Consider the following 12,133-nt stretch of genomic DNA (forward strand, 5'->3'; position numbering starts at 1 on the left):
CCTTATTTCACATTTAAAAAAATAGTTCAAAATGAATCAAAGGTAAAATTTAGATCTAACCCTAAGGCTGTGATAATTTTGGAAGAATATACACAGACAAATATTGACCTTGGGTTTGGTAGTGATTTCTTTTTTAAATAATTAATTAGCCAGGCAATGATGGCACATGCCTTTAATCTCAGCATTTGGAGGCAGAGAGAGGTGGATCTCTCTCTGTGAGTTTGTGGCCAGCCTGGTCTACAAAGTGAGTTCCAGGATAGCCAAGGCTACACCAAAAAACTTGTCTCAAAAAAAGAAAAAAGTAATTAATTTTATTTATTTATTTTGGTTTCTCTGTGCAGCCCTGGCTGTCCTGGAACTCACTCTGTAGACCAGGCTGGCTTCGAACTCAGAAATCCTCCTGCCTCTGCCTCCCAAGTGCTGGGATTAAAGGCGTGTGCTACCATGCCCGGCCTAATTAATTTATTTTTATGTGTATGAGTGCTCTGTCTGCATGTATGTCTCTGCATGTATGTCTGTGCACCATATTTATATCTGAAGCCAAGGGAAGTCAGAAAAGGGTGTTAGATCCCCTGGGACTACCATTATAAATGGTTATAAGCTGCTATGTGGGTGCTAGGAATTGAACCAGGATTCTCTGGAAGAGCAGCCAGTGTTCTTTATTTTATTTTATTTTATTTTTAAGATTTATTTATTATTATATCTAAGTACACTGTAGCTGTCTTCAGACGCACCAGAAGAGGGCATCAGATCTCATTACGGATGGTTGTGAGCCCCCATGTGGTTGCTGGGATTTGAACTCTGGACCTTCAGACGAGCAGTTGGTGCTCTTAACCACTGAGCCATCTCTCCAGCCCGCAGCCAGTGTTCTTAACCTCCAAGCCATTTCTCTAGCCCCTTGGTAATAACTTTTAAAGTGGGATACTAAAAATATAAGTAACAAAGGGATGAGCTGGACTTTTTCACAATTTAAAACTTCGTTACCTCAAAACACCCTATACAGAGAGTGGGAAGCCAGCTCATAGAATGTAGGGAAATAATTTTTAAATCTGATAAAGATCTGGTGTACAGAATATACAAAGAATTCTTAAAATATTGAATAACCAAAGAGCAAAAAGTCCAATTTCTATAAAAAGGCAAATGACGTGAATAAACACTCTCTGAAGAGCTATACAATTGCCCAGGAGACACAGGAAACATAACTCAATATTGTTAGAGAAATTCAAACCAAAGCGCTAATGAGATAGATACCACTGTACATCCACCAAGATGACACAGTAGAAGGGAAAAAAAAGTTAATAACAATGCTTCCTCAACTAAACACAGAAAACGTTTTCTTTTCCCTGTTTTTGAGTCACAGTCTGTTAACTCCTGGCTATCTTTGGACTCACTATGTAAACCAGGCTGGCCTCCCTCAAACTCACAGAGATCCTCTTGCCTATGTCTCTGGAGTGCTGCAATCATTAAAGCTAGCAAGTTGTTGTTTTAAAATTTTTTAAAACATTTACTTTTTTTTTTTTTTTTGTATGTGTGTGTGTTGAGGGGTGTGTGTGTGTGTGTGTCAGAGGACAATTTAAGGTCCCAAGGATCAAACTCAGGTCTTCAGGCTCAGCAGCCAGTGCTAAGCTATCTGGCATGGGTATTTAATAACAAAGAGAAAACTTCTGTGGTGATTTTTAAAAAAAATTTTACTATTTTATGTGTATGGCTGACTTGTCTGCATGTATGTTTGTGTACTACATATGTTCCTGATGTCTTCAGAAACCAGAAGAGGGTGTCAGATCCCCTGGGACTGTAATTACAGCAGTTGTGAATCGTGATGTGGGTGCTGGGAATCAAACTGAGGTCAAGTGCCAGAGCAGCCAGTACTCTTTCCGACTGAGCCATCTCTCCAGCCCTTACTTTTCTTAGCATTAATTGAATTATTCAGTAGTACACAATCCTTATTTAAAAAACAACATTGTAAAGAGAAGAGATACAGGCACACTCGGACACAGGTGGCTTTGTTTTCCCATTGACTCTGAATCTTAAGGGTTATACATTGTTACCTTGTCACTATATCTCTGCCTCTGAGTAAATCTGCATAGTCCTTTTATCATGTAGACAGTAATCACCTCCCTTTTTGTGTCTCTTGCTGGGGTCAGAATTACCAGTGGGCTCATGTAACAAAGGGCAGTTTAGAGTCACTGAGCTAATACAATGTCACTTAGGGAAAGGGGAGCCCCCTGGGAGCTTCAGGCTTTCTCACCTTAGTCAACAGAAAGGATTACTTTCCTAGAGTTGTTAATTATCAGCTTGAAAGCCTAGAAGACTTCATAGGGATTCCTGGGAGCAGTCAAAAGGCATAGAGAGGATGGAGCAGATGAAGGAGGGCTTGCACCCAGGGATGCAGAGGAGGCACTGTGGGTGTGAGCTGCTTTGCTAAGAATCCACCCTTCAGGTTGGCAAATATGTATGTACCCTGTGGATCAGTGTTACTAGCTGGCCTGTGGAACAGAGTAGGAACTGGGGGATGTGTTTGACAAAGGTAATGAGTTAAGTTGAAGAGAACCGCCTCCTTGCAAAACTCTGGGCCTTTAAAGCATTCCTTTGTGCATGCGCCCTACTGTGAGCCTGCCCAGGAAAGGGGACACGGTATATCTGCTACCCATGACATTCCGAGGATGTCCTAGCTGCCCACAAACTCTGTGCTGTTCGGAGTCTATGCCTCTTCTTGAAGCAGAGGGCTGCCCAACACATCTTGCTTCTGTGCTTCTTTACAAATAACTTAGGAACTGATTTATTTTAATTCAGAACTCTGTGAAGTCTCCTGCTCAGTTAAAGAACCAGTCAGGTAGGTTTTTCAGGCTTGTTGTTTACCTAAACTGGGACCATTCTAAAGCCTGGGAGTCTCCTGGCTTCTTACATATTCATCTCTCTCTTCGGGCTCTGTTTTCTTTCTATTCTCGCTTTCTGTGAGGTTGGGGTTTCTTAGTCCAGTCTGTTTGGGTAAGGAAGCCCGGATTGTTATCTGGTATTCAGTGTGAAAACAGCTGGCTCCTAATTAACACTAGATAATTGGGGGGGGGTCCCCCAGTCATCAGGAAGGAATTTCAACTGCCCAGTGCTGCTTTGTGATATGGTATCTAAGTGAACCGCCACCGGCAGGATCATAAAAAAGAATTATAAGAGACAGAAGATGAAAGCAAGCCCTCTATATCTGACGATGTGTTTTCTTTCAGAAACAGGCATTTATAGATATTTTATAGATATGCTTATTTATTCACAGAAAGGTGAACTACAAAGTGACCTGTGGAGGGACATTCTAGAAGGTTAAGCCCTAAAATTACTGTCAGCTCTTCTTAGGAGATTAATTTGTTTATTTACGACAGGGTCTCAGTACATAGCCTTGGCTGGCCTCAATTCACAGAGATCCACTCATTTCATTTCTAGAGTGCTGGAATTATCATGCCCAGCATTTGTTTGTCTGTCTGTCTATCTATCTATCTATCTATCTATCTATCTATCTTGAGAAGGGTCTCTCTGTGTAGTCCTGGAACTCACTCTGTAGACCAGGCTGGCCTTGAACCCAGAGATCCATCTGTCTCCACCTCCCAAGTGATGGGATTGAAGGCGTGCATCACTGACCAGCCATGCCAGCATTTTAAATACTTTTCAAAAAAAGTATTATGGAAGCTCAGCAGTTGAACGCTTATAATGTTCTCCCATTATAAGCTGAGTCCAGTTCCCAGTACCCAAGTTAGATAGTTCACGATGTCCTGTAACCCCAGCTCTAGGAGATCCGATGGCTGTGGTCTCTGTGGGCACTTACTGTGCAAATCCCCATACAGATGCAACTAAAGATCTTTTTTTTTAAGATCCTCAAAGGCATCCTTTATTCACTCTCCTCCCAGCCCCAGGGCGGGGTTTCACCTGGAAGTGTTACTCTAGCTAGTTTGGTCAATGGCTGAGATGCTCACCTGTCCCTGTTTCCTTGGCATAGGCTGTGCTAGAAGCAGGCTCAAAGGTTCAGGACAAATAATACATCTATAATACATCTATTACAACAAATAATAAATCTACTACATTGGGGTCCCTAGCCTCACAGCCAGGGAGGGACTGCATTTTTATTCACTATTCAAAAACAAAAAACAAAACAAACAAAAAAAAAACCAGACTCACCTCATTAACATGTAAAACATTTCTCAAATTTCTCAAGTATATTAAAGTGTTGACCATGGTCATATAGTTTTTCAAATACCTGGCATTCATATTTTTCCTATTCTGAAAATTCCTTTTTTGTTCACATTGTCTTTTTTTTTTTTTATTGCTTCTTAGTATTAAAAACAAAACAAAAAAACCCAAAGGTGTGGGTTTATTGTGCACACTAGCATTCCATACAGGAAAATGCACAAAAGTTTATGTACCATTTACAATACAGCTCCGAGTAGAGAGAATTTGAAATACCACGCCTGCTCCAAGGTGAGCTGACCTAAGACAATACAAATCGACTCCTTCAGCCTTTATCTTCACCTCCATTTAACAGTGGCAACTAAAAAGCCCCAAAATTTAATAGTTCAAATACAGAGCGGTTACTCTGTCCGGTGTCCCACCCACTCACTCGAGTTACAGACCCCTTTCATGGTGTCTTCCTCACTAAGTAAGTAAGTGGGGGAGAGGAGTCTAGAAAATCATGCTGTAGCAATGTGTCCCCTCAGAGGAAAAAAATTACTAATGGTATATATGTGTGCATATGTATGTATGTGTGCAGGCTTGTTGGTCAGATGAGCCCAACTTTTCACCTTTAGGTTGGTTTCAGGCACTGAGCTCAGATAATCAGGTTTGTGTGGCAAATGCCTTCTTCTATCAGGGCATCCATGGCCCTTCCATACCCAGCATTCTTAGAGAGGGACAAGTGTCAACAGATTATTTGACTGTAGGGATGCTTTTGCATAAAAGTGTGAGACTGAGATGATCTCTTTGTAAATTATTATTTTCTGTGTTTGGGTGCTCTGCCTACATGGATGTCTGTGTACCACATGTGTCCCTGGAACTCATGAAGGCCAGAGAGGACCATCAGATCAGTATTAGTCCATCTGGAACTAACTGGTCACAGACAGCTGTAAGCTGCCATGTGGGTGCTGGCAATTCAACCTGCCTGCGTCCTATGGAGCCATCTCTCCAGCCCTTTTTTCTTGTTTTCAAAGAACAGGTTATAATATTTCTTTCTTTCTTTTTTTTAAATTTGTTTTTCTTTGCTTTTTTTTTTTTTTTAAGGATTTATTTATTATATGTAAGTACACTGTAGCTGTCTTCAGACACTCCAGAAGAGGGCATCAGATCTCATTACGGATGGTTGTGAGTCACCATGTGGTTGCTGGGATTTGAACTCCGGACCTTTGGAAGAGCAGTCGGGTACTCTTACCCACTGAGCCATCTCACCAGCCCCCTGTTTGTTTTTCAAGATGGTGTTGGTATCCATGCATTCTCCTGGCCTGCCCTCAGGGACCTAGTGACTGCTTACTTCACGATCTGACAGTGCTAGTGACTGGTGAGTGCTCCAGAGAAAAGGAGCCGCCAGCCATTCCACAGCTTTGTCTGTCCCCAGTGTCCCATCTATGTGTTCTCGGCAGGCACCTCCACTTTTTCTCTCTGCCTCCCCACCCCTGCCTTCATGACTCTGCTCCCATCTGTCTACATGTCCACTTATCTGTCTCTATCCCTTCCCAGGCCCTTATTCCTCTCCCGTCCCCCAGTGAACCTCTTATATACACACCAGGTCTGTTGCATGGCTTCATTACAGGGGCACTCCTTGGCATGGGCCTTCCAAAGGTTCCCCCTTCCCCTCTCCATATTGTGTTTCATAACAGACAGGGTTTCTCTGTGTAGCCCTATCCTGGAACTAGTTCTGTAGACCAGGCTAACCTCAGGCTCACAGAGATCCTCCTGCCTCTGCCCTTTAATGCTGGGATTAAAGGTATGTGGCACCACCCACCTAACATGGCTTTAAATGTTTTTTCATTGCACTTACTTAGTGTCTGCACACACACATGTGTGTATCCTGTAGTCCATGTGTGGAGGTCAGAGGACAACATTTGGAGTCAGCTGTTTCTTTCCAATATGTCCTCATGTGAGTGCCTTTAGGCACAGAGCCTTCTCGCCAGCTCTGCTTTCTTTCTTTTTTTTTTTTTTTTTTGGTTTTTCGAGACAGGGTTTCTCTGTATAGCCCTGGCTGTCCTGGAACTCACTTTGTAGACCAGGCTGGCCTCGAACTCAGAAATCCGCCTGCCTCTGCCTCCCGAGTGCTGGGATTAAAGGCGTGCGCCACCACGCCCAGCTCAGCTCTGCTTTCTTACAACTTTAATTCTTACAGTTTCTCTACATGGCAGGTACTTACTATACTGGCAGAAGTGACAAAGCATCTTCCTTGCCAGTAATTATGCAGAGGTTTGCTCCCACATCCCTTGGATTGTCTTATCCTCTTGGTGACCCTGTCTCCTGGACTGTAATTTTATGGGGATTCCTCAAGTTATTTCTCTCTCTTACTTGGGATGAGATGGCTAAGCGGGGTGGGGTAAGGTAGGGAGCTGGGCATATCCTTTCCCCCACACTTGAAAATTGAGGAGGGAAGAGGAGAATATTTCTTCCCCAGGCAGGATGAAATGGCAGGATGCACATGATACTGTTTCTGCTGAGTTTGGGCCTAGTTTTAAAATGATTCAGGGGGCTAGAGAGATGCCTTAGCAGTTAGGGGCATTGACTGCTCTTCCGGAGAACCTGAGTTCAATTCCCAGCAACCACATGGTGGCTCACAATCATCTGTAATGAGATCTGACGCCCTCTTCTGGTGTGTCTGAAGAGAGCAACAGTGTACTCATATACATGAAATAAATAAATCTTTTTTTTTTTTTTAAATGGTTCCCTTTCCTTTGCTGATCACAGTACAGGACCAGGAGAGTTCCTGCAGTAACATTTATCAAGTATGGCACTCTAAGCTCCCGCTGGACAGTTTTGTCTGAGGTGCCAGAGATTTGGGGACAGTGTGGGCTTGTCTTCCCTTCCACGGTCCTGATAGTTTGTATCTGGGTTCTGTCTTGTGTTCTTTAGTCTGGAGTGTGTGTGGTGGGGAGCAGGGGGCAGGGTCATGACTTCACTTCATTAATAGATGTGGGACATGCTTTTTTTGGCTTGTTCAGATTTGTATCTATTAGAAGGGTACAGTGGTGACTTCCCAGGTCCTGAAATGCAGGAAATCCTGGAAAACCCCCTTTATGCTAAGGAAGCCAAGCACACAGACGTGCAGGGATCTGGCCAGGGTCCCTTAGGCTAGCACTAGGCAGGGGTTAGATACATGGGGTGAAATAAGGCATATAGCTCTGTTGTTAAAGATTGATTTTTTTTTAATGGTGTGTGTGTGTGTGAGTGAGAGAGAGAGAGAGAGATGCGCACACACCTGGAACTAGTTCTGTAGACCAGACTAACCTCAGGCTCACAGAGACCCTCCCTCATTTTGTTGAATCTATAATCAGGATATCGGGAGTCCATAGGATTATAGAATCTCATTCATAAAATGAAAAATATTGCCACCAGATATCTGTTACAGCACTGGGATTCTGGGATATTATGGAGTTCTAAATTTCCTGCTCCTGGGTACTAAGATTCTGCAGTAAGTTCACTTTAAACATCAGTGTAAAAATGGGCCCTGTGTACTTAAAAATTTTTATCTATAAGTACACTATAGCTGTCTTCAGACATTCCAGAAATGAGAGTCAGACCTTGTTACAGATGGTTGTGAGCCACCATATGGTTGCTGGGATTTGAACTCATGACCTTCAAAAGAGCAGTTGGTGCTCTTACCCACTGAGCCATCTCACCAGCCCCACTTAAAAACCTTTTAACATTTACTTATTGTATGTGTGTGCATGTGTACTCCCAAGCACATACACACACACAGACACGCACAATTTAAAAAAATAACACAAGTTGGGCATGGTAGTGCACACCTTTAGCCCAGTACTGGGCAGGGAGAGGCAGTCTGAGGCCAGCTTGGTTTAAAGTTCTAGGTCAGCCAGCCTACTTAGTATAGCATTCTTGTCTTGACAGCAACAAAACAATACTATTAGTACTGCCAATGAAGTTAAAGATAAAAATGGCTACAAAGTTTCTCATGAAGTTCCTTGGCAGTTCCCCTTTTGCATCCAGGGTTTGTGTGAAGGGTAGGACAGTTCAGCTACTGTTGGCTCAAAAGGTATTTGGCTCTCCAGGATTTGAGCACAGGGCAGGGAGTGGGGGATGGTAGGGGTGGGGCTGGGGGAACACCTAGCATTGACTGATGTTTCTAAACACTCCCAAGCATAGTGGCAAGGCCAGTGAGCTTGCAGGCTTGTCACAGGATGAATACTGTACGGCCCTTTGCCACTCAGACGGGAGCAGAGCCACAGATGAGTGCAGCTGCCATGCCACGTATTTACACGGGAAGATACTGTGCCACCCTCCTACCGCCCAGACAGGAAGTGCTGCCGCCTCCAGCCTCCACCTCGGACTTACCACTTATCTTCTTCTACTTGCACTCCCACGGACTGGAACTTATTGGACGTCTTACTCTCTGCCATTTTCTCCGGCTCTTCGGCATCGTCCACCTGAAGGAATCATCAAGGAAACAGAGTTGTTTCCATTGTCTCACGGGAGAAGCAGACAGGCTTTCACCTCTGGGATATGATGGGACTGTTTGGTGACTTACAACCTCTTTGATCCACATTTGTGCATCTGATAGCAGCGATTACTACATTCTTTTTATTATTTTTTGTTGTTGTTTTTTCTCGAGACAGGGTTTCTCTGTATAGCCCTGACTGTCCTGGAACTCACTTTGTAGACCAGGCTGGCCTCGAACTAAGAAATCCGCCTGCCTCTGCCTCCCGAGTGCTGGGATTAAAGGCATGCTCCACCTCACCCAGCTGCGATTACTACATTCTTCTCGGATTCATCTAATATTTCCTAGGAAATGTTTTAATGTGTATGTGTGTTTACCTGAGCGTGTGTGTATATATATATATATATGCACACCACATGTGTGCAAATACCTGGCGGGGCCAGAAGAGGGCAACAGATCCCCTGAAGCTGGAGTTCCAGGCAGTTGTGGGCCACTATGCTGGTGCTGAACCTTGGTCCTCTCTCAAAGCAGAAGTTAAGTGCCCTAACCACCGAGACATCTCTCTAGCCCCTGACTCTGCTGGCTTTAATAAAACACAGTTTTATTTACTTCCAAAGATGACAAATGTCTGTGATTCCTCCACAGATTTATAAGCATAGTTGTTCCTCGGTCTCCACAGGAACGGGTTCTCGGATCACCATAGATCTCCACATTCAAGAAAGCTCAACTTCTTACATGAGATGGCATTGTGCCTACCTGTTACTACATCCATCCTCCCTTGTACATGACCGCCTCTAGAGCATTTCCAATTAATAGTATTTATACAATATGCAGAGTTGAGTACTGTACAGTTAAGAAAATAGTGAACTAAAACTGTACAAGTTCAATACAGACACACTTTTCTTTTTTTTTTTGGTTTTAGTTTTGGGTTTTTAAGACAGGATTTCACCATGTAGCCTTGGATGTCCTGGAACTTGTTCTGTAGACTAGGCTGGCCTCGAACTCAGAGACTGCCTCCTGCATTCTGAGATTAAAGGCATATACCAACGCACCCAGTCAGATGCACTTTTCTAAAGATTCATACTTTTATTTTTTTTTTTCGAGACAGGGTTTCTCTGTGTAGCTCTGGCTGTCCTGGAACTCACTCTGTAGATCAGGCTGGCCTCGAACTCAGAAATCTGCCTGCCCCTGCCTCCCAAGTGCTGGGATTAAAGGCACTACCACTGCCTGGCTCATATTTGTTTATGTGATTCTGTGTGTACATGCCACATGTACGGGGCTACTTGTGGAACCAGGAGATTACCATCCACTGCAGCTTGTGTTTGAGACAGCTGTGAGTGCTGGGAACCAAACTCAGTTCCTCTGGAAGACGAACGGGTTCTCTTAACTGAGCGACCTCTCCTACCCCAAGGAGGTACATTTTAAAATAATTACATTTAAAAATAATTTTGGGTCGGGTGGTGGTGGCACATGCTTTTAGTCCCAGCACTTGCGAAGCAGAGGCAGGTGGGTTTCTGAGTTCGAGGCCAGCCTGGTCTACAGAGTGAGTTCCAGGACAGCTGGGACTGCACAGAGCAACCCTGTCTCGAAAAACTAATAATAATAATAATTTTGGAGCTGTGGTTGATTGAGTCTGTATATACCAAACATATTGATGGGTAACTATATGTAATTTCTTATGAGTGTATTCTATTAAGGAGAATGCCACAAACAAATGTGCTCTTGGAGGTTCTAAATTATCAGTGAAGATGCAAAAGGGGAAATGGAGATATGCCGCAGCTGTCAGGTGGCTTGCCTAGCACTCAAGTAGCCCTGGGCTGCATCCCCAGCACCACAGAAACCGAGGGTGGTGGTGCACCAGAGTAATCCCAGCGCTCAGGAGCCAGACGCAGGTAGATCTTTGTGAGTTCAAGGCCAGCCTGGTCTACAGAATAAGTTCTAGGACAGCCAGGGGATACACAGAGAAACCAACCCTGTCTAAAAAAGGAGAGAAAAAAAAATGGGCTGTTGAGGTGGTTCTATCAATAAACCCTTGCTCCTAAGCCTGATCATGGATGGGGGTTCAATCCCTAGAACCCACATGCTGGAAAGAGAACCAACTCCTATAGTTTGTCCTCTGATTTGTACAAGCAAGCCATGGCATAAATAAGCCCACATGCATACACACGCACACACACACGAGAATATTGTAAGGTACATGCTAACACCAGGGAAAAAATAAGGATTAAGTTAAATATATATTTGCTAGAATATTGACAAAATATCAGTGTGGAGAGATATTAAGTGCATTGATTTCCCTCAAAAAGAGAACTAAATTGAATATTGATCATAACTGGTCAGGGAGTATTCTCATTATACATCTATAAGTTTTGGGGGGCTAGAGAGATAGCGCTGAGGTTAGGAACATTCACTGCTCTTGCTGAGTATAAAGTACAGTCTCTAGTACGTGGTGGCTCACATCTGCCTTTAACTCCAGTTCCAAGGCAGGCTCCTGCATGAACATGGTACCCAGATATGCATTCAGGTCCAGTCGCATACACACACACAGAGAATATGTAAATAAAACCTAAACCATGTTTTGAGTTTTAGATGACGAAGATGCATTAGCTATTGAAAATGACATAAAATAAAGACGTTTGAAAAAGAATGAAGTAGCCTGGTGTGGTGGCACACACCTTTAATCCCAGCACTTGGGAGGCAGAGGCAGGTGGACTTCTGAGTTCGAGGCCAACCTGGTCTACAGAGTGAGTTCCAGGACAGCCAGGGCTACACAGAGAAACCCTGTCTTGAAAAAAAAAAAAAAAATTAAAAGAAAAAGAAAAAAAAGAAAAGAATGAAGTAAATCTTGAGGAAACGAAGCAAGCTACCACCCCATGGAGCTAACTCAGTGTCAGATAGAAAGGCAGATACTATAATCACCATGGCGAAAGTGTGTAACCTAAACTTTCCCACGGTAACCATGGTGACACGCATGGTTGAGAGGCACTGAGAACATTCAGCGACCACAAACAACCTTGGTAGAACTGACCCGAATCCCAAAGAGAGACCTGTGTCCATCCCGACTGCCTAAATCTGTGGCACCGGGGAGGGTGGGGTGCCTGCCACAGAGCTCCTGTGTCTCAGAGGATAACGTTCAGGAGTTGTGTGACTCCTACACTGGGTTTTGGACTCAAACCCAGGTGACCAGGCTGTACAGCAAGGGCCTTTTTCTCTCTGAGCCATCTTACAGGCCTGGAATTTTGAACTTTAAAAAATGCTAGCGGGGCGTGGTGGCGCATGCCTTTAATCCCAGCACTCCGGAGGCAGAGGCAGGCGGATTTCTGAGTTCGAGGCCAGCCTGGTCTACAGAATGAGTTCCAGGACAGCCAGGGGAAACCCTGTCTCGAAAAACCAAAAAAAAAAAAAAAAAAAAAAATGCTATACTTGGCTGAGCGGTGGTGGTGCACGCCTTTGATCCCAGCACTTCGGAGGCAGAGGCAGGCAGATTTCTGAGTTCGAGGACAG

General features: G+C 43.9%; 1 protein-coding gene across 23 annotated transcripts in view; it reads right to left on the minus strand.

Annotated features, from left to right (window-relative positions):
• Nucleotides 1-12,133, minus strand: part of Dlgap1 (DLG associated protein 1) — an 874,571-nt gene that overhangs the window by 46,498 nt on the left and 815,940 nt on the right. For all 23 annotated transcript variants that reach the window (XM_029471242.2, XM_021186024.2, XM_085833091.1 and 20 more), the window contains one exon: nucleotides 8,527-8,618. In XM_029471242.2, the coding sequence (XP_029327102.1) occupies nucleotides 8,527-8,618 (92 nt within the window). The remainder of the gene's footprint in view (nucleotides 1-8,526; nucleotides 8,619-12,133) is intronic.

Source organism: Mus caroli, unplaced genomic scaffold (assembly GCF_978045245.1).
Source record: "Mus caroli unplaced genomic scaffold, Mus_caroli_1 scaffold_18, whole genome shotgun sequence".
NCBI lineage: Eukaryota > Metazoa > Chordata > Mammalia > Rodentia > Muridae > Mus > Mus caroli.